This window comes from Helianthus annuus, chromosome 4 (assembly GCF_002127325.2).
Source record: "Helianthus annuus cultivar XRQ/B chromosome 4, HanXRQr2.0-SUNRISE, whole genome shotgun sequence".
Classification (NCBI taxonomy): domain Eukaryota; kingdom Viridiplantae; phylum Streptophyta; class Magnoliopsida; order Asterales; family Asteraceae; genus Helianthus; species Helianthus annuus.
The window spans coordinates 45,445,566-45,469,107 of NC_035436.2; the positions used below are offsets into that span (position 1 = coordinate 45,445,566).

Here is a 23,542-nt window from a genome sequence, read left to right on the forward strand (position 1 = left end):
ATTTAGTATTGCAATGAAATTCGAATTAAATTAAATATTGTCACATAGTGTTATGACGTCTCTAGCAATCTATACACACTTCGTCTCATCCCGATGTTTCCGGCATCAGTTGAGGTGTGACAGATTGGTATCAGAGCCATAACTATAGGGAATTAGGAAAAGTAGGAATGCTTTAACCTAGTCTATAGTTTTAGAGCTTTATTCTCATGTTTTGCTTGAAACTACTTGCATGTTATCTTATTTGCCTTTATTTATTCTCTTGTCATCTTTCAAACATATATGTCACTTATGCGTTAACACTTGACATGCCATACTTGTTTTATTATGTGTTAATACTTGTTCCATTGTTCGATTCTTTATGTGTATTCTTGATTTCTTGGCATATTCCTCTATGTATTGGTACTTGTTTTATTGTCCTATTCTTTATGTACCGTTCTTGATGTGCATTATGTGTTTATACTTGTTTGCGTATTCCTTTAACATACTCCCCTTTTCTAAATCATTTTACTCGATTTTTCTTAAACTCGAAAACACTCGTATTGTACAAACGAGACGAGTTTACCAAAATAGGCGTGAAACCCACAATTTGGTAAACGACTTTCATTCTGTTTGATTCTATTTTTGCACGAAATTACACCATTAAGTTAGGAGTGAAATCCACATCTTAATGGAAATTTCAAATTTCAAATTTCAAATCCAATTTCTAGTGGACCCTCGTTAACGTGTCGAAATTAAATTTCGGCCCAACGAGTACCAACCACACTTAGGGTACGAACTCGTCAAGCTAGGGGTGAAACCCGCACCTAGTCGACTAGTCCCACTCCTTGATTTTACATAAATCTCGCCAAGTCTCGAATTTTCGATTGAATTGGGGCATGTAGTAACCGGAAGGGTGAATACCGTTAACCGACTTGTCGGCGAGAGTATACCACCTATTAGGCCAAAGCATGCTCTCAGATTCAAAGGACCTTTCGACCACTTTGGTTAGTCAACGTTCCGTTTTGGGACCATCCAAGTTTCTTTTTATCAGATGTACGCTTTATTATCTTCAATCTTTTATGATGAAACTCTTTCTTGTCAATTTTGAACCATTTTTAAGATTTCACTTTTGCGCATACATCATACGATTATACATCATTAGCATGCATAATTTCACTTAATTTTAATTACACTTTCGTAACGACGAGTGAAGACATATCATCAAGATAGGAGTGATTTCCTTACCTTGACGATTAACTCCGCTTCCTTTCTCATCTTACAACGACCTCACCAACGGATTAGGGGTGATTCCCTTACCTAGGTGATCGTTACCAATGCTTTCTTTTAATAGATTATTTTATGTAAATACGATCATGTTTATACCTAAATCATTTATCATGTATTTCAAAATGCTTCATTTATTTAAACGTACCTTTTATTCTATAATCTATTTCACATCACTCGCACACACAAAAAAATTTTAAATGTTACCCTAAACGTGTGTTCCTCGATTTCAAAAATTTCACGAAATGCTACTTGTCAGCCTAATCGGTTTAATAAATCCGTTGCCCACAAATTCACCAATCAACGTAAACATTGAAACACGCTCCTCTCACGCCATTAAACTAGAGATTGTTATTCTCAATTGAGAATCAAATCAACTTGTTCGCACACACCTATAAAATATTACCAATATTATTTAATCATCTACTAAAATTCCTTTTCAAAACCAATGAAACATTTTTCAACAATCACTAAGTTCATGTACCAAATTCCTTTTTCTAAGGATCAATTTTTTTTTACAAGAAGCTGTAAGTTTCAAAATTTTCTAACACAAAGTCACTTAAAACGATGCAAACTTATTAATCTCTAGAATTTTTTTTTTCAAAACCCCACTCGATACAACAATTAAATTCAAAACATGTGGGCAAGGAAACTTCATAAGAACCGACAAATTTTCAACTTATGTAAACTCTTTTAAAACCGCAGTAGCATTTCCATTCCTTTACAAAGTACTTTCCACATAACCAATAGATGTTTTATACTCTCTTTACATTCACAAACTAGAGTCTATATTTCGTGACAATTCAATCTATTTTAACCCCACGTTTTGCGCAAACACCTATTTATGCATACCATTTTACACGTTTTAGACAATATCGCACACAGATCTCACGCGTGTCACTCGTCCCCTTTTTCTTTCATACTCAAAACTTTTAATCTTTTACGCGCATAAACTCGTGCATTTCGATTTATACTGTAAATAAAATCATTATTTCCTACATCCATAATTATACATTATATGCCTTCACTTATGTTCACACTTGCGCATATTGTTATACTCATGATTCAAAATCCATACGTTTTACGTTCATACATACACTCACAATTATACATTGCGTTGTACCTACATTGATGTTTATACTACACTCATATTCATGATTCAGACATTTTATGTTTTCATTTGCACTTGTACAACTTTGCTTACACTTATAATCATACACATATATTTCATTCATACTTAAACATTCATGTTTTACACGTAATTTTCACATTTACATCCATACTCATGCATCTTGTGTTTATACTCTCATTTATACGATTTATGTTATACTCGTACTCGCATTTATACTCCCGTTTATACGATTTACGTTATAGTCGTACTCGCATTTATACTCGCGTTTATAAGATTTCTGTTGTACTCGTACTTTTGTTTGTACTCTCATTTATACGAATTGTGTCTATACTCACGTCATTCGTTTGTGCTCAAATTGTGCTCACATTTATGCTCATTTTAATACACGTTATGCTTATACTTTTACTCATACTCCTGGCATGCGTTTTGTGTTTATGCTCACGTGCGTGTTCAAATTTAAACTTATACTATGCTCATGCTTTTTACTCAAAAAAAAAAAAAATTATACATTCGCACATGTACACGGGCGAAACCTGAAGGATTCGCTTACGTTGGACTTATACTATTTGGAACGTAAACATGCTTATATGCTACATTTCTATACTCACGCATTTTGTTTTCAAAATTTATGTATACCTTGAGTCATACGTAACTGGTACAAGCTATGCGGATCATGCGACGGTCAATATAATCGCGGGTGCACACGGGATTATAGTGATGGGCGTATGAGAAACCATAGAGTGTACTACTGTGTATGGTAAGACACATAACGTAACATGACACCGAATACGAAACGGACGTAACGTGGTCAAAACATGGTGGATACGCCGCTGGTACATCCTATATATAAGTATTTTCACCATGTTACCAAACCTTCGTAAAACGTGTCATGAGAAACTCAGTGTTTTGCAGACCTATTTAGACCTCATACAACTTTAGACAACTCACAAACGCATTATATCCGATTATCCACGACGAGACTTCATTCTTAACACACTACTTTCGTCTATCCGATACTTATATCATTCATATACTTGCATTCATTAAGAGTCAATCGTTCACTTCCATACTCGTATTATTTTCCATTATCCTTTTCTTTCATACAAACCTCGTTCACAATCGAGCTTGTTTAAACATTCAAATGCTAACTTATCTCATTACCTTTAAAACTGTCTTTCTATTCTTTATTCTTGTGTCAACGTACTTAGTAGACCGTTAACCCTTTATTTAAAATACCAAACCTTTTCGTTCTTCTCAGTAAACAATTTTTACGAAAGTGTGATTTTTTTTTATACTATCCTTAAAACTTTCCCTGTAAACTACCCCAGTTTCCAACAAAATACAAACTGTTTTGTACAAAATTTTCCTTCTTAATACAACACATTTTTTTTATAGATCTCGATTTTGAATTATTCAAAACTTACTTAAGCCCACTTTGCTTATACACGTACACACACATTTTTTTACTTATGCGTAAATGCCTCAAGCCATATTAGTCAAATGAACTTATACAAACCATTCATTTGTTCTTCAAAATTCCATACTTTTTAAACGTTTCAAACTTCTAAATCTCAATTATAAACAATCACCTTTTGCCTAAATCCTTTTCAAGTCTTCCTCTTGAATAAATTTCGGGACGAAATTTTCAAAAAGAGGGGAGAATGTAACATCCGTCAAAATGGGCTTCCCAAAATCCGACTTGTTTCTAAAAATAGGTCCGAACCGTAACAAATAAAACGTGAAATTATTATTCAAATACCGAAAATACTTTAGAAATTATTAAAGATAGTTAAGTTAATTTAGAGTTTATATGGTTTTTTTTAAAGTTACGTTAGTTAGCATTCTTACATAATTTTTATTTATTTTAATATAGCCAATTGCTATCTAAATAATAATAACAGTGATGTTATATTTCCATAAAATTAACTAACTTCATACATCATTTTCAACTCTTCGGTTCCGTAACCATTCACCAAATCAATAACCCGCTTAACCACCTAGTTAATGACTTTTGATTTTTTCCATGTAGTCACAACTACTCGGTATTAAGTCTTATAACCATCATCATTGTTCCTACACCCTCATACACTCTCTACACCTCTTCGTATCATTCGCTGTCACACCCCCAAACTACCACATAGGGAGTGTCCCTGTTAGGCGTGTGACATACCAATAACGAGCCACCAATTACATTGAACCCATACAAGTTATAAATAAAATCCCCATTATTAATAAAAAACATCTTCAACAAGTTTAAACGAAAATCAATAAGTTCAGCGGAAGCAAATTGTAAACGAAATTAAACTGTTTCAAAACCCAAGTATAGTTTCATGAAATCAATCGCATAAATCCTCCCAGTCGACCCATGACCACTCCAGCTACTCCAGACAGCAAGTTCCCCCAAATCCAAGATACCTAACGACCTGCGAGCATGCAACAAGTGTATCAGACAACGCTGGTGAGTCCATAGTTTTACGAAAACGTTGGTTACCAAGTGTTTAGTTAATCCATTGAAGTTAATTCCGAAAGTAATGTTGAAAACAATGTTGATAATACCCCAATACAAGACGGCTTCTGATTATTTTGCCCTTTCTCCAATGCTCCTATCAAAGCATTGGTCATGACTAGGTCATTAGTTCAACACCCGTCCTCCCAGGAACGGGGTGAGGTTGCCAAACCTAAGTAGCGCTACTAACTAATACCATGTTACCTTCCTGGTAACCAAACAACACGGAGGGACTTTAAAGGTGATAGGAAGAGTATATTATCCAACATTCCCGTTTTACCCAAAAGACTTATCCCTCATCGGGATACCCACTGACTGTCCCAACCACCGGGACGCATGCTCAAGAGAGATGAACTCACCTTTGATTTGCTCGGTAGAATTAATTACCCGTTTAACAATGTGATCAACCAAGCCCTAGGATAGTTACACACGACAATCAGTTTGCATACGAACACAACATGTAATATTCCACGTTTATTCATCACATAGTGCACACGTATACAAGTATTGGCATTTCTAAGTATATTGCATAATAACACATCAACCATGTACGTCCCCAAAACATGAGGCCCAGTTAATCATGTGGTTCGTTTACAAGTGTATGGCCCAACAACTCGGGCCCGGTGAACTGTTATGACCCGGCAAACCTAAGGCCCAAATCACGTGTACAGTAAAGTCCGGAACATATATAACGTTTACTATGTGGCCCACTCTTATTATTTAATCCATGATGCCATTTATCAAGACCATACCTTATGCGGCCCAATTCCTAACTATTTGTGTGCGGCCCGTTAATTAAAATCCATCAGGCTTCCTTACTAGATTAGAACAATTCAAAATCAAATAACAAATTACCAATTCATGATTATGATCATACTGTGCCTAACATGCTACCACTTAAAGTCATAACACAATACCAAACCATTGAGATGCACCACATCAGACAATTGCCGCATGACCCTACCATTATATAATATAGACCAATAGTCACCATATATTATGTTAGCATCTAATTTATCATATAGTGGCCGACAACCATAATACTAGTCTTAATATTATTGGACCGAATTATTACTGAACTATCATAAACTCAATTCACCTTAATTAAATTCACATATTAGTGGAACTGTCATCGGCAACATCAATGATCATATGGCCGCCATTTTTGATTGTCATGGCTATTCAATTTTATCAAACCATTAACCTTAAATTCTATTGGACCTTTTAACCTTATTTGAATCAACATTGACTAAGATGTCCACCTTACATCACATGATCATTATCAAATCAATAGTCAACATATCATATACTTCTGTTAATCAATCTACACATACAGGAATCATCATGCTGCTAACTTAATATCCTAACTATCATGCACACCACCTACAATCGGCCCAACCATAATTCCCCACATCATCTTAATAGTACTCATATTATTGACTAATATGTTGCCATTGTTCAGACGCAAACCGATGCAATTATTACTATATATATTATATAATACGAATTCAACAACAGTCATGCTCACATAATTCCTTCGGTGCCTCAAGCCTTATCCAATCAAAATCAACCATTAATAACTCCTTGCTAACATACTAACATATATTATAAAATATGAATTCAACAACTACCACAACAATCATGAACCGACACAACTAGGGGGGGGGTGTTATACTAACCGAGGAAAACAATGAATCCGCAGGAAAGCTTTACGAGAGGGGGGGGGGTGTCGTCTGCCGTCGACCCAAAGAGATGTGGGGTTTCTTTTGCTGTGCGTGGTCTTGAAAAAGAGAAGTAGGGGTTTGCAAAGAGTTGTGAAGCCTTATGTATAATTTACGTAATTAAAGGGGATGGGAGGTGGGCTCGGTTTGGGTTTGGTCCGATAAACAATCAATAAAGCAAGCACTAACAGAATATGGGATGACTTGGGGAAGGGTGTTCTACCACCGTACACGGAACATAGAGGAGTAATGTTTTAGGGTTTTATTTGAGTTATATGTTAAACAGGAATCTAATACGTATTGTAAATGATAAAGGTTTAGGGGCGGTCAAACAAGCTAACCGAAGTGGGCTTAAGCCCATCCACTTGGGTTGTCAACACAATCCAGAACTTCCACAGGCTGCACATGTTTTGGGACGGCCCAGACATTCAATCGACATATATATATAGGCCCACTTTAACCTCGTTTGGGCTTTACTAAGCCCATGCATAAACGTGATCCACTCAGATTTATTGACGTGTTTAGAGTTAAAGATAAGGGCGGCCCAAAACATAGGTGTAAGCTAATTAACAAAGTTATTACACGTTACGTTTAAGTTTAGCGGAATTATAACGGCACAGATTAACGTCATTGGCGTCGAAAGTTCGGGTTGTCACATCATCCCCAACTTGAAAGAAATTTCGTCCCGAAATTTGATAAGTAAGCACAGAAGAGTGAAGCGATAAAGACTCTAGTTAAACTATATGTAATACTACACAAATAATAATCACAAATAATAATCAAACATTACGCGCAATCACTAAGCATCCAGATAATCGCACAGACACCACGTTAACCAAATTGTAAAACAGGTTTGCGAGGTCAGTTGGGTGCCACATCATCCCCAACTTGAAAGGAATTTCGTTCCGAAATTTGCCAATGATATTGAAAGTTAGTCCCACCGTTTGAACAATCGGGGACAACAGAGCTTCACCTGATCTTTGCGTTCTCCCACCGCGAATTTCCACTATTTCTTAAGCTTAACAGCTTCCCAAGGGGTTCAAGTACAAATCCTGGATCTGTGACTAGGTTCTCATTTCCATATATGTGTTTCTGGTTGCTAATATCCTACCTTGACTTTCCCACATGTCAAACTTCGTTCCCATGCGTGGATATCTGGGCCTTCAGGCCCGGTCACCCACATATGGTCTTCAGGTTTCAATGCATCCTATCAAAACTCAGGTGAATAGGATATCGAGGCCCATGCGCTTCGCCTACACCGTTTCCCTAAGCTGAGAAAGCTGAGAAGACGTCCTCCTAATTTGATTCCCAAGAGTTCACCGCTCCCCGCAGTGCTAACGAGGTTAAGGCTACACAATCTTCGAAAATCCCGTGATGAATCTGTGATAGTATCCAGCGAATCCAAGGGATTGCTGTATCCCAGAAGGAAATCAGGATTTGCATAAGGTCAATTCTGAAATTCCACCTAACAATGTGGAAGTAAACCAGATAACTCCTCAGAAGACACGTCAGAAAATTCACGAATAACTGGAAGATACTCTATCTTCCTTTCTTAAAGTGGCGGATCGGTGACAAGAGCTAGTATAGCAGAGTAGCCCTTCCGTAAACACTTCTGGGCTTTCATGACTAAGACGAGGCCAACAATGCGATGATCTTGAACTGATAAGGATTCCCCACTAGGGAGAGGGATACGCACGATTTTCTTTTTGCAGAGAACTTATGCTTAATACATAAATAACCAAGCCCATGCCAATGACCACGTCAAAACTTACAAGAGTATTGGGAAGTAGGTCAATGTCGAACACTTGACCCACGAGATCAAGTTTACAACCAAAAAGAACATGAGAAGCTTCTATCGATTTACTATCAGTTAATTCTACTACATGCTTATTTACAAGAAAGGTGGGAGTCAGTCCTAACTGACGACTGAACCCTAAGGCACGAAACTCCAATCGAAACAAGAGCCAAATAAAACAGAAGCAGAAAAAGATCATTCAAAGAAGACGTACCGGTCTCAACATGGCCATCACTGCGAGTCTCCCCCAGCGCCGATAGTAAATACTCTTCCACGTGCTCCGTTCCCACCATTGTTCCCATTGTTGCCGCTCCCAGCATTGTTGTTGTTGCCAGCATTCTGATTAAGCTGAGGGCAATCTCTCTTAAAATGACCCTCATCACCACACTGAAAGCACCCCTTTTGATTTCCCTGGTTCTGTTGAGACTGTTGCCTCTCCTGTTGCTGTGGCTGCTGCTGCGGCTGCTTTGGAAGCCAGACCCTGCAATCTTTAGCCATATGACCCACCTTGTTGCACCTATGACATACCCGGGTGCACGGCCCACGATGGTGAAACATACACTTATCACACTTAGGTAACTTTCCCGCGTAAGAACCCTGATTTGAATTGTTGCTCTGATTCTGGTTCACAGAAGACGACTGGCTGAAACCACGGTGGATGTTGTTGTCTGCCTTTTTCTGAGATTGGCTGGCACTGTTTGCTTTGTCAGTATCGTTCCATTTTCGCTTGTGGTCACTAGCAGGTGTGGTAGCTGTAGCAGTCGAGGTAGTAGCAGAAACACGTGGCGGCAAGTTGCCACGTTCGACCTCTTGGTCAGTAATCTTATGTGCCAGACGGACGATACGGGGCAGATTGTCTAAGTTTGCAGCAGTAACGTACCCCTTAACAGCTGGTGCTAAACCCTTGAGATACAACTCAATCCGCCGGGGTGGGGGTCGAGACATGTTAGGGCACAAAGTTGCTAAATCATTAGACCTCCTAGTGTATGCTTCAATCTCAGATCCCTCCATTTTCAGATTGTAGAACTCGTTCTCCAGTTTCTGAATCTCATCACGAGGACAATACTCCTCTCGCATCAACTCCTTGAAATCATCCCAGGTAGTGGCATTCGCCATCTCAATACCCAACATTTGCACTTGGGCATTCCACCAGGTTAAGGCACCATCCTCCAAAGTGCCTGTAGCATACTTCACACAGTCCCCCACGGGACAGTTGCACATAGCAAATACTGATTCAACCTTCTCGAACCAACGTAAGAGTCCCACAGCCCCTTCAGTCCCACTGAAGGTCTGTGGCTTACAATCCATGAACATCTTGTACGTACAAGCAGGTGGATGGTTTTGATTCGCAGGTTGACCTAAAACGAAGGAAGTAAGACGCACAGGTAAGATTCGAGTATACGACACAAGGATATAAAGTAATTGGCACACATCGTACCAGCCTGGTAAGCCGCTAGGGCTTCAGCTACACGAGTGTTGATCAAGTCGGTTAATTCGGCCTGGGTCATAGCAATGTGACCACGTCCACCACCTCGGCCTCCTCCACGTCCACTCATGGTTCTATATAAGAGAAGGGAACAATCTTAAGGGTCGAAATGAGGTAAAAGTCGAGTATCACATTGAAATCTACAAACTACCAAGTTTACACACGATAGGGCAGAACCCTTCCCACGCTCGTTAAGCCTCACTGGGACTTGCATGCACCTCGCGTTATTATTATGTGTGCACCCATAATAATAAGGCGATTTGCATGCTTATCTCAGTGCCTCTTAACTTGCGCTAAAAGGTTCCCCGCATTCAAATAGCAAGCGAGGGGTTTTATGGGATCAAGAATCACAATAGTCGAAGGGTAGTGTCACACTAATAGATCACATAACAGGGGTCGATAACATAAGGGCTCATACTGTTGTGCCAAGTGTGCAGTCACGTGTAATGTTATACATAAGTGTACACTAAATATGCTATGCAATCGTAAATGAGAAACGAACCTTGCAGTCTGGAGCTGAGTGTCATGGTCGATTTCGGTGCTGTTCGGTTATAGTCTGGTTTTATGAAAACGCTTTAAAACCAAGTTCACTATAACCAATGGCTCTGATACCAAACTGTCACACCCCCAAACTACCACATAGGGAGTGTCCCTGTTAGGCGTGTGACATACCAATAACGAGCCACCAATTACATTGAACCCATACAAGTTATAAATAAAATCCCCATTATTAATAAAAAACATCTTCAACAAGTTTAAACGAAAATCAATAAGTTCAGCGGAAGCAAATTGTAAACGAAATTAAACTGTTTCAAAACCCAAGTATAGTTTCATGAAATCAATCGCATAAATCCTCCCAGTCGACCCATGACCACTCCAGCTACTCCAGACAGCAAGTTCCCCAAATCCAAGATACCTAACGACCTGCGAGCATGCAACAAGTGTATCAGACAACGCTGGTGAGTCCATAGTTTTACGAAAACGTTGGTTACCAAGTGTTTAGTTAATCCATTGAAGTTAATTCCGAAAGTAATGTTGAAAACAATGTTGATAATACCCCAATACAAGACGGCTTCTGATTGTTTTGCCCTTTCTCCAATGCTCCTATCAAAGCATTGGTCATGACTAGGTCATTAGTTCAACACCCGTCCTCCCAGGAACGGGGTGAGGTTGCCAAACCTAAGTAGCGCTACTAACTAATACCATGTTACCTTCCTGGTAACCAAACAACACGGAGGGACTTTAAAGGTGATAGGAAGAGTATATTATCCAACATTCCCGTTTTACCCAAAAGACTTATCCCTCATCGGGATACCCACTGACTGTCCCAACCACCGGGACGCATGCTCAAGAGAGATGAACTCACCTTTGATTTGCTCGGTAGAATTAATTACCCGTTTAACAATGTGATCAACCAAGCCCTAGGATAGTTACACACGACAATCAGTTTGCATACGAACACAACATGTAATATTCCACGTTTATTCATCACATAGTGCACACGTATACAAGTATTGGCATTTCTAAGTATATTGCATAATAACACATCAACCATGTACGTCCCCAAAACATGAGGCCCAGTTAATCATGTGGTTCGTTTACAAGTGTATGGCCCAACAACTCGGGCCCGGTGAACTGTTATGACCCGGCAAACCTAAGGCCCAAATCACGTGTACAGTAAAGTCCGGAACATATATAACGTTTACTATGTGGCCCACTCTTATTATTTAATCCATGATGCCATTTATCAAGACCATACCTTATGCGGCCCAATTCCTAACTATTTGTGTGCGGCCCGTTAATTAAAATCCATCAGGCTTCCTTACTAGATTAGAACAATTCAAAATCAAATAACAAATTACCAATTCATGATTATGATCATACTGTGCCTAACATGCTACCACTTAAAGTCATAACACAATACCAAACCATTGAGATGCACCACATCAGACAATTGCCGCATGACCCTACCATTATATAATATAGACCAATAGTCACCATATATTATGTTAGCATCTAATTTATCATATAGTGGCCGACAACCATAATACTAGTCTTAATATTATTGGACCGAATTATTACTGAACTATCATAAACTCAATTCACCTTAATTAAATTCACATATTAGTGGAACTGTCATCGGCAACATCAATGATCATATGGCCGCCATTTTTGATTGTCATGGCTATTCAATTTTATCAAACCATTAACCTTAAATTCTATTGGACCTTTTAACCTTATTTGAATCAACATTGACTAAGATGTCCACCTTACATCACATGATCATTATCAAATCAATAGTCAACATATCATATACTTCTGTTAATCAATCTACACATACAGGAATCATCATGCTGCTAACTTAATATCCTAACTATCATGCACACCACCTACAATCGGCCCAACCATAATTCCCCACATCATCTTAATAGTACTCATATTATTGACTAATATGTTGCCATTGTTCAGACGCAAACCGATGCAATTATTACTATATATATTATATAATACGAATTCAACAACAGTCATGCTCACATAATTCCTTCGGTGCCTCAAGCCTTATCCAATCAAAATCAACCATTAATAACTCCTTGCTAACATACTAACATATATTATAAAATATGAATTCAACAACTACCACAACAATCATGAACCGACACAACTAGGGGGGGTGTTATACTAACCGAGGAAAACAATGAATCCGCAGGAAAGCTTTACGAGAGGGGGGGGTGTCGTCTGCCGTCGACCCAAAGAGATGTGGGGTTTCTTTTGCTGTGCGTGGTCTTGAAAAAGAGAAGTAGGGGTTTGCAAAGAGTTGTGAAGCCTTATGTATAATTTACGTAATTAAAGGGGATGGGAGGTGGGCTCGGTTTGGGTTTGGTCCGATAAACAATCAATAAAGCAAGCACTAACAGAATATGGGATGACTTGGGGAAGGGTGTTCTACCACCGTACACGGAACATAGAGGAGTAATGTTTTAGGGTTTTATTTGAGTTATATGTTAAACAGGAATCTAATACGTATTGTAAATGATAAAGGTTTAGGGGCGGTCAAACAAGCTAACCGAAGTGGGCTTAAGCCCATCCACTTGGGTTGTCAACACAATCCAGAACTTCCACAGGCTGTACATGTTTTGGGACGGCCCAGACATTCAATCGACATATATATATAGGCCCACTTTAACCTCGTTTGGGCTTTACTAAGCCCATGCATAAACGTGATCCACTCAGATTTATTGACGTGTTTAGAGTTAAAGATAAGGGCGGCCCAAAACATAGGTGTAAGCTAATTAACAAAGTTATTACACGTTACGTTTAAGTTTAGTGGAATTATAACGGCACAGATTAACGTCATTGGCGTCGAAAGTTCGGGTTGTCACATTCGCGCTCACATCTCGACACCCTCACTTCACCTCTGTGTAACCTGCAACGAGACAGACAGAACCGGAGCTCTCGCCAGAATTTTTACGATCCGTTTTACCACTTTCCAGCCTCACCGCAAGCAATCGAAACCTCGTCGGCTGGACTTGCAAGCCGCCGGAGATCACAACGGGACCATCACGCCTTGATTCGAAGTTCGCCGTGAAACCAAAACACACCGGAGAACACGACGAAACTGTTTGGCCATGTTTCGTTCGCCGAGGACGTCGCCGGAATCACGAACCTCACCGGAGTCTACGTCGGAAACCCGAGTCGCCCACTGTGTTCGGTATACTTTCTTGTCCATATTGTTTTTTTTTTATTTTTTTTATTCAATCTCCTGTTGTTTTGCACCTTTCACTCAACATCATACATGATTCAATCGATTAAAGTCATGAATTTTTTTAACAAACTGTTTACGTATCATCCCATCGATTTGGTATTCTGTCGAATCCATAGATATGGTAATTCATTTGCTACTTTTTTTATAGTCATAATAAACTACAGTGGGTATTAGAACAACTCACTTGTTATTGTAATGTCACTCGTGTTTTCAAAATAAACAACACATGCTCTGCATTGTGAAAATGAGATCTTTGAGTTTTAAGTATCAAGTGCTTAATAATGATAAATAAAATAATAACGAAATATTATTATTATAATTGTATAGTTGTAACCCACAAATAAAAATGATGGTAATAATTTATTCTTTACTACGGTGACGTTTTATTTTATTTAGTAATCTTTTTTTTTCTTTCTGAAAAGGTATTTCTCAAATGTCAAATTGAGTTTTAATAAATAAATAGTAGAGTTAATTACACAGTTAGTCCCTGTGGTTTACACTAAATAACAATCTAAGGTACTAAGAGTTTAAAATCACGTTTTAGGGTACTAACTTTTAATTTTTTAACAAAGTAAGGTATTAACGTTAAGTTGCTGTTAAATGCTAACCCTGACACCCTCACGTGCCATAAACGTGAGGGTAAATATGTCATTTAAATGAAGGTCTCCTGCTTTAATTAAACTCTGTTTCATTCAACATCAGTCTATTCATCTTCACCCCATATACTCTGTAAACCCAAATCGAGTAAACCCTGATTTCTAGGGTTTTAGCGTTGAGCGATGGATCTTTTGAGACAAGAAGATGAACCATTTGACTACGTTGGCAAATACGGTAAGTCGCCTACTCAATAATGCTTTATTGGATGCTAAAGGCAATGGATTTTGCATAATTTTCTTGTTCTAAAAGATGATCAATGTTGATTTCAGGTACACAAACAGGATTATTTTCTCTGAAGATACACTACAATGGGCAATTTGGAATCAAAAATCAAAATCTTTGCTACATAACTGGTAAGGTAATCTATGTTGATTTCATGGATACGGACATGTTTTGTATCCATGATGTCAACGATGCTATGAGGTTGTTAGGGTTTTCAGAAGATAAAGTTCATCATTTTTATTTTGTGGTTCCTGGTAGTGAGATACATAGTGGTCTTATGTCTTTAAGCACTGATGATGATGTACGAGTCATGAGTGAATATGTGCTACAAGGTTCCAAAGTTATAAGTCTTTATGTAGAGCATGGTTTAGGCATTGCAACTGAAGATGTGACAGTCAATAATGGTAAAGTAGATGACCCTAAGAATGCACAAGTAGATGAAGATGTGACAGTCAATGCTGGTAATGTAGATGACCCTAAGAATGCACAAGTAGATGAAGATGTGACAGTCAATGCTGGTAATGTAGATGAACCAAAGAATGCACAAGTAGATGAAGAGGTAACAGTGAATGTAGACTTTGATATCAATGATGTTGAAAATAGGACTGAGAAGTTTAGTAATGAAGATGTTGAGAATATCCTAAGACAGACTGTTGTTGATGCTTCTTTTAATGAGCTGTTTAGTGATCACAACACACTTGGTGATGTTTTAAAACCTTATGTAAGGCCAGCTGAACAGAAGGAAAAGGGTAATGAGAATGAAAAGGGTAATGAGACTGAAAAGGGTAATGAGAATGAAAATGGTAAGGAGACTGAAAAGGCTAAACAGAGTGAAAGGGTTGAACATGATAATGAGGATAGTGGTGATGAGGACATTGTCGATGAGGAAAATGAGGTGTTTGAGGTAGAAGTTGATATGAGTCAGTTTAATGACAAGTTCCAGGCTAAGCATCAGATGAACAATGAAAAAGAAACTGATAATGCTACTGAAACAAGTGTGGATGATACTGAACATGATCCCTTAGAAGAAGAATATCTTAGCAATGATTCCCTTGGCACATCTGAATCTGAAGGAGAACTTACCATTGAAAAGCATAGGAAAAAAGCATTTAGGAGGATTAGGAAACAACAAGAAGCTAGTAAGGAAAAATGTGCATTTTATGTAGGTCAAACATTTGGTGATAATTCACAGGTGAAGACCCTCATCAGAAGACATGCAATTGAAACAAGAAGGGAGATTTTTTTCTATAGGAATGATCAGGAAAGGATAAGGGCCCATTGCAAAGGGAGAATTCCTGATTTTGAAATGGCCCAAGAAAAAGAAGGCCCAAGTGAAAGTCAAAAAGATGGCCCAAATGAAAGTCAGAAAGATGGTGGTAGGTTAACAAAAGATAGCATGGTTAAAGATGGCAAGTTGAGTAGGAAATGGAAGACAGTGACATGTGGAAGCTGTGGAGGAAAAGGTCACAATAAAAGAAGGTGCACCGGACAAGGCTCAACTGCTGCTCAATCTAGTTAAATAGGATGTTTGGTTATGCTTTTTGATGCTTTTTTATGTTATTAGGCTGCTAAAACTTCTGGTTATCCTTTTTTATGTTATTAGGATGTTTGGGATATGTTATCAAACAGTTTGGGATATGGTTTTTGTAAAACTGTTGTTACCAGTTTGGGATATGTTCAGTTTTATCTTATGTTCAGTTTTATCTTATGTTCAGTTTTATCTTATGTTCAGTTTTGTAAGACTTTGGTTTTATCAGTTTGGTCAATTTGCCTTGTCAGGTTTACTTGTCAGGTTTACTTGTCAGGTTTTAAAGACATATTATGGTCAATTTGCCTTGTCAGGTTTTAAAGCCATATTATGGTCAACACAAACAAAACACAACTTCATTATAAACAACTTCATTATAAACAAAACACACTTTATTACAAACAAAACACACTTTATTACAAACAAAACACAGCCTTCACATTTCATTACTGGACTAACATTATGAATCATTACTGGAATAACATTATGAAGGCTTCAAGAGAAGACTGATCAAAACAACTACAAGGATTAACACTAAAAGGCCAACAAGTATACACCAACTCATCACTAATGCAGCATCCTTTCTTCTAATTTCATGCTTCAATTCTTCAAATCTGACTTCAATGCTCGAACTGTGATTTGGGGCTTTATGAAACCCTAACTCTGGGGATGGAGGAGAGTTCACAGGAGGATCAATCCACACAAAGAACTTACATTTTGATCTCTGAAAATAAAAAATTTCAGTAAACACACGAATTAGGTGATAAGGGGATTCAAATACTTACCATTTGTGGGCATGTATAAAATCTCCGTTCAGGGTTTTTGGAGGTCTTCGATGTCTTCATCAATGCTGCTCTACCACACTTGCACATCACCATGACGGCTGTTAGGGTTTAGTATGTATCTTCGATGTCTCTGTTCACAGATGAGGAAAGGGGGAAGAGCATGTTAGATTTAGGGTTATAAATTGGGAGGGAAAGCAGTTCATTAGGATTAAATGACATTTTTACCCTCACGTTTATTGCACGTGAGGGTGTCAGGGTTAGCATTTAACAGCCAACTAACCTTAGGACCTTACTTTGTTAAAAAATTAAAAGTTAATACCCTAAAACGTGATTTTAAACTCTTAGTACCTTAGATTGTTATTTAGTGTAAACCACAGGGACTAACTGTGTAATTAACTCATAAATAGTAATAGTAATGGCTTTTCAAATATAATTAATGGAAAGCAACAGAACACAGGATCGATCCCGGTCCTCGCTTTGTCGATGCCTCTTTTCTTTATTTTCTTATATCAGTAGATGATAGGCAATAACTTCTGTATAAGATTAATGGAAATCCAAGATCTTATCCGGTTAAAATAAAACCTTCATAACCCTTTTTCTTTCAAAACATCCCAAATCTTGAATACAAAAATCAAAACCCATATTAAATACATAATATGGTGGTGTTCAACACCATACTACTTCCCAACGATCCAAACCATGCAACCTTTCCCATTACTTATGTGTTATTTATTTAAAATAATGGGGCACCTGGTTTGAGCTATTCGATACGAATGAACATATATCTTTTTTTTAGTAATTTATAAATTGTAAGTTTTTGTGAATAAAATATATATTTTAGAAAATTAGTTTTACTAACAGTACACATAATATATATATATATATATATATATATATAGTAATCTTATAGTTTGAAATATATTATTGGTCATTGAGAATTTTGCTATTTTATATTTTTAGGGTAATGATTACATTTGAACTTATTCGTTTTCTCGGACGGTTTCATTTTCATGGAAACGCTACGCAAAACAGTGAGTATACTCGATCCTTTTTTCCCTTTTACACTTTGGGATGCAACATGTATTCTATATTCAAACACGTGACACTTGAAACTTATTTGAAACATGCTCTATCCATTTAAACATGAAACATGAAACTTGTGATACTTGAGACTATTTTGTGCTATGTGAACGTTTAATCCCTGTGTGTAGTTCCGCCTTAACAGTAGTAGCGCTATAGGGGTAATGCACCTCCCCGTTAGTCTTTGGGGTATTGTTAGGATGAGACATATAACCTCCCGTTAAACTTTGGGAAAGGCACTTAACGCATTGGAAACTTGGGCTATCACTTGGACTGCGTGAACTAGCATGGCTGAAACTATTTTATTATGTTCATGTTGGATTTGAGCCTTTTTATTCTATTATGCTATGTAAACAAACTTGTATACTCGCCTTTGCTTTTGCATTAAACTCTATTTTAATACATGTTGCAGGTTAATTAGTGAGATGATATCCAAGATGAAACGAGATTTAGGGTGGACTAGATACACACCTAGATTAATCTATCTTTTATTTGTTATGTTTTGTTATGAGACAATGTTGTTATTTCCTTTTTGAATCTTGTATGACATTTAGTATTGCAATGAAATTCGAATTAAATTAAATATTGTCACATAGTGTTATGACGTCTCTAGCAATCTATACACACTTCGTCTCATCCCGATGTTTCCGCCATCGGTTGGGGTGTGACATTTGCGAACTGAACGAACTAATCATGGCCATACACTTGTGTAAATCAATATCATGGATTTGATTTGATGATGAAATACACTAGTGTATTTTAGGATTTGATGATGAAATCCTAGCCATACATGTGTGTATATCAATGGCCAGGATGTGTTCACTCTAAAACCCCACCCTATATATATATATATATATATATATATATATATATATAAATAGAGAGAGAGGAAGTGTAGAATATAAATACCCTAATCCTACATTACATACGTTATAACCACAGCCGTACACGTGTCCCTGATTCATTTCCCTTTCGTAAGGGTATATCCGACAATTCATTCAATCAGTTGAGGGCAAATTAGTCTATTCATTCAATAATCAGATCGCGAGAAGTTCGTTACACCACTATCCCGGTAATTATGATTCGTATCAGTTTCAAATTTTCATAATTCTCAAAACAAAACAATACACTGCAGTTTTCGTTTTTGTGCATTAGGGTTTGAATCAATTGTTGTTTTCAATGGGTCCACAGAGCAGTACCAGATGCTGAGTTTGAAGATGCTCGATCACATTCAATTGTCTGCTTATCAGAGACTTACGATTAATGAAGTCATAAATCCTAATTCTGGAAATGCAAATGCAAATACAAGTGGTGTAAATGAGTGTTCCAATAGTATTGTGAACAACCCTCTTGATAGTGAACTGTGTGAACTAATCCTAACCTTTGATTATTAATACACACGTGTAAATCAATGGCCAGGATCTGATGATGAAAATACACTAGTGTATTTTACGATTTGATCATGTAAATAAATGGCAAGGATTTGTTCACTCAGTTCACAAATACACTAGTGTTCACTCTAGAACCCCGCCATATATATATATATATATATATATATATATATATATATATATATATAGATTTAGGAAATTGTTTTTTTTATTCTTTTTGACCATTCACAACGGTCATATATTAAAACTCTCCCCATCGTGTCGTTATAATTTTCGCAAGAATCTGGAATCGAGTGGTAGAGAGCCCCGAGGGGTGGTGTAGGGAGGCGCGATAGGGCACAGTACGAGACTATGGCGTGATATCTGGTTCAATTACTCATGGTCTAATAACTCACGATATATTAGAGAGATTGTTTTGGTAGCAATCACTTATATCCATTAAATTTAAAATAAATTGCTAATATTAAATGGGAGGAATTGTAAAAAAAAAGGCGCCTCGATTAATTTAGGGGTATTCTAGTGTATCCAAACCAATAGTTTCTCTCTCCTTCAATCCTCTCCCCCATTTTCAAAACGTTAATGGCTCTTTCATACGACATTATATTTTTTTTTAAATTGTACTATATAACAAACATTTGTTATCTTCAAAATGAGTACTATTGCTATATTTTTGAAAAAAAATACCTTTCCTCTTTTCTCCACTCACAACCATTTTAAAAAAAGTATCAAAAAATTAATAGGATGAACAGTGTCCGTGTCTCTCTAAATATACAGATATAGTATTCTCTCTCATCCATTCAAAACCACTTTTTATAATATGTAGAAACCACTAACAAACATATGCAGAATATGATGTTAATGCTCTTAATTTCTAAATTTATTATTTTTACATTTAGAATAAATTTTATAGTTTCAACAAAAAGTGAAAAAGTGATTGTGTTTTCACTCACTTTTTCCTCTAATTTGTGTAGGTCTGTAAGCGATCCGAATATTTAAGAACTATTCCTCTAATTTGTGTAGGTCTGTAAACGACCCGAATGTTAATGCTTTTAATTCCTAAATTTGTTATTTTTACATTTAGAATAGATCTGTTTCACCAAGAAGCAAAGAAAGTGATTGTGCTTTCACTCACTTTTACTTTTTCCTCAAATTCATGGAGGTCTGTAAACGACCCGAATGTATATGAACTATTCGTATGAACTGTTCGGCAGAAAGTTCATTTATGTTTGTTTATTAAATAAATTGAATGAACGTGAACATAATTTTTTTTGTTCATTTAATTAACAAACAAACATAGAACACACGTTTTATTTATTCGTTTATGTTAGTTTATTCATGTTTGTTTGTGTTCGCTTAATCTTTTATAAACACCGAAGTAGTTAGATTTATATAAAGGCTTTATATACAACTAATTAGTAATTATATAGTAAAACACATCTATAAACTTATCTTTCTTGCATTGAAGACGCTCTTAGTGCCCGCTTACTAAATCACACTCAAATTAAGGGCATGTCTAGGCATGTAAAAGAACCGAACGTTCCTGAACTGTTCGTGAACTTGTTTGGCGTAAAGTTCGTTTACTTAATAAATGAACGAACATAAACACATTTGTTTGTTCATTCATGTTTGTTTATTTACATTTGTTTGTGTTCGTTCGTTTATGTTTGTTTCATTTCAAATACATTAGTAGTTATCTTATCTTTTGAATCTAATAAAAGCTATACCTAGGGGACACATGTCCCCCATCTAGAGCCTCTAAACCTCATTTTCCCGCCATTTTACAATTCCTGATTTCCCTTGAGTGAACCCGAACGCGGGATCCGAATTCCTAATACGGGGCTCCATTCCATATATAAAACAAACATGTTTCATCTTCTTGAACACACTTCATTCGCGACCTAGTGTTTCTACAACTTGAATCTTATTTCTGCCTCTCCTTCATCATTCATCATTGCATCTCTGAGGATCTCAAATCGTCATCAACAAGGTATGACTTCCTCTTCTCACCTAGGTTTTGTTCGATAGTTGTCGTTCTTCCATCCGTCTGCCGCATTGATTCGATTTAGTATTCTTCATTCAAAAGTTTTTTTTAGGGTTACTAATGTTCTGGATTTCGATTAAGGTTTCTTTAGTTTTTTTTTTCTAATTCTCTAATTTTTTTTTGCCATACAATCATTTTTGTTCTTTGATTTGTGTTTTGGATCTGTTTCTTGATTGAGAATCATGTGTTATCCCTAATTTATTTTATGGGTCTGCAAACTATGCAATATTCTGATCATACATATTGTTGAATGCTGATTATCTTTTTTTTAGTGTTTTGCATTCGTTCGTAATCTAGGGTTTCTCTATCTTCAATCATACATATGTTCTGATAATCAAATGTCTTCATCACAAAGGTACGAATCCCTTCCATATCTATAAACATTTTTTATTATTGATTATATTTATTTTTCTTTCGCTTTCAAACATAGTACCAGACCTGCAGATCCGCCATTGTTTCTTAACGAGCCATCACTAAGTTAAAGGAAAACTCTAAATCTCGAAACTTTGAAGCAAAATTTGCGTCTGAATATTTTTGAAAAATCACCCCGGTTAAATAACTTTTCTGATTGTTGTTGTTCTATTCTTTAATTTTGTCATATCCTTTATAAGATTCTGAGTAATTTCTGATAATTGCTTCGGATTTGTGATTCCTAGGCATGTTGTTCTTCCTCGGGAAGTTGTGAAAGTATTTATAAAGACTCGGCTTCTATCCTAAGTATATTGTAGATTTTCATATGTTATTAAGGTACTTTTTGTGAAGGTATTTATAAAGAATCCGCTTCTATCTGTGAAGGTATTTATAAATCTTTTATATACAAAGAAATAATATATTTACCTGTGATATCTGATGGGAGAACTACAGCCTTCACTGCATTATGTGACATATATGGTATATTATGTCATTCGTTATCTCTTTTTGCAGGCTATGATCCGTGTGTGAAGATTATGGCTATGATGGCATGTGTGAAGATGATGAAAACATAGATCACATAAAATTCATGTAAGCATACCTCACCAGCAACAATACACCATGCTAAAAGACACATTAAATAACACAATAGCTATCATTCCTTAAAAATAACATACTATGCGCAGGTACTGTGTCAACGCAACAATCACTAGATGTCAAGGGATTGTTTTTGTATATTTAATTTTAATAACCAATAAAAAATTTTATGATCCGTAATCATCTTTTTGTTAATTAAGTTGTTCTGGTGTGTCACTTTTTTATGTGATTGATGGTGTGTCACTTTTTTTGTTAATTCATTTTGTAGAATTTGGACTTCGGTTTTATCTGACTACTGATACGGTCTTTGTTTTTTTTGTGTTTTTTTTCACATCCCTAAACATGAGAAAAGTTAGGATGACAAGTATTGTACATATTTAACAATTGACCATTTACAATGACATGAATATGTAGTCTCAAGTTCAGTAGAGAGTTCCAAGGGGCCGACACCATTGGTTGTATATTGCAATGGAGGAACCGACTCACTAAAAGGATGCGAGCAACCACGTTCTAAGGGTATGTGAGGGCGGTTCTATATAACACGTTTGTAAACCTTATATATTCTTTATCATTGATTGATGTTGCAAAACCACACTTTGCTACATGATTTTTGTTACTATTCTCCCTAATTGTTCATGAACATTACACTTTGGTTGATTCTGCCTATGGCAATTGCAAATTACATGTTTTCCTTTGTAGAATATGGGTTGAATTTTGCATACATGATTGCTAACTGCAATCCTTGCAGTTTAATATTTATTGTTTCTATTTCCTTTGTCGACAGGTTTTAGGTTTATAGTATTTTGCAGGTTAATCTTCATAATTAGGTGTGACTAAATGTATGATCATGCGTACAGATTGCTAATGTTTTATCGGCATTTGTTTTTTTTTTTGTTTAGACATTCACGGTCTTTATGATCATGCGTACAGATTCTTTATGATTAACAACATATTTTGTTTTTAAAAGTAACAAACATATCATTTTTCAACACCGCGAAATTCGCGGGTATTATCACTAGTATATATAATAAATGAAAATAATATGTGCTGACATGGCACTATTTTTGAGCTTCTGAATTCTGGTTTTGGCTCCAAAATCTCGGGTTCGCTTTTTTCATTAAAGGAGCCCCATATAGCCTAACCCGATCCAACCAACAATCCAGA

At 36.6% G+C, this 23,542-nt stretch overlaps 2 protein-coding genes across 2 annotated transcripts; one reads left to right on the plus strand and one right to left on the minus strand.

Annotated features, from left to right (window-relative positions):
• The first annotated feature begins 14,151 nt into the window (after positions 1 to 14,151).
• Positions 14,152 to 16,064, plus strand: LOC110933271. Its single transcript, XM_022176501.2, has 2 exons — positions 14,152 to 14,497; positions 14,593 to 16,064. Exons 1-2 carry the CDS (start codon positions 14,446 to 14,448, stop codon positions 16,062 to 16,064), a joined length of 1,524 nt encoding a protein of 507 aa, XP_022032193.1. The 5' UTR covers positions 14,152 to 14,445.
• Positions 16,065 to 16,447: 383 nt separating this feature from the next.
• Positions 16,448 to 17,039, minus strand: LOC110934579. The gene is made up of 2 exons (XM_022177527.2): positions 16,859 to 17,039; positions 16,448 to 16,797 (listed from the first exon to the last, which is right to left on the minus strand). Exons 1-2 carry the CDS (start codon positions 16,949 to 16,951, stop codon positions 16,558 to 16,560), a joined length of 333 nt encoding a protein of 110 aa, XP_022033219.1. The 5' UTR covers positions 16,952 to 17,039; the 3' UTR covers positions 16,448 to 16,557.
• Between the last annotated feature and the right edge of the window lie 6,503 nt (positions 17,040 to 23,542).

Bases quoted from the DNA above. Each gene is read 5' to 3' on its own strand.
- LOC110933271 (XM_022176501.2), top strand. From the start codon at position 14,446: ATGGATCTTTTGAGACAAGAAGATGAACCATTTGACTACGTTGGCAAA. The intron at 14,498-14,592 runs GTAAGTCGCCTA...TGTTGATTTCAG, and splicing joins TGACTACGTTGGCAAATACG to GTACACAAACAGGATTATTT.
- LOC110934579 (XM_022177527.2), bottom strand. From the start codon at position 16,951: ATGGTGATGTGCAAGTGTGGTAGAGCAGCATTGATGAAGACATCGAAG. The intron at 16,798-16,858 runs GTAAGTATTTGA...TTTTATTTTCAG, and splicing joins TTTATACATGCCCACAAATG to AGATCAAAATGTAAGTTCTT.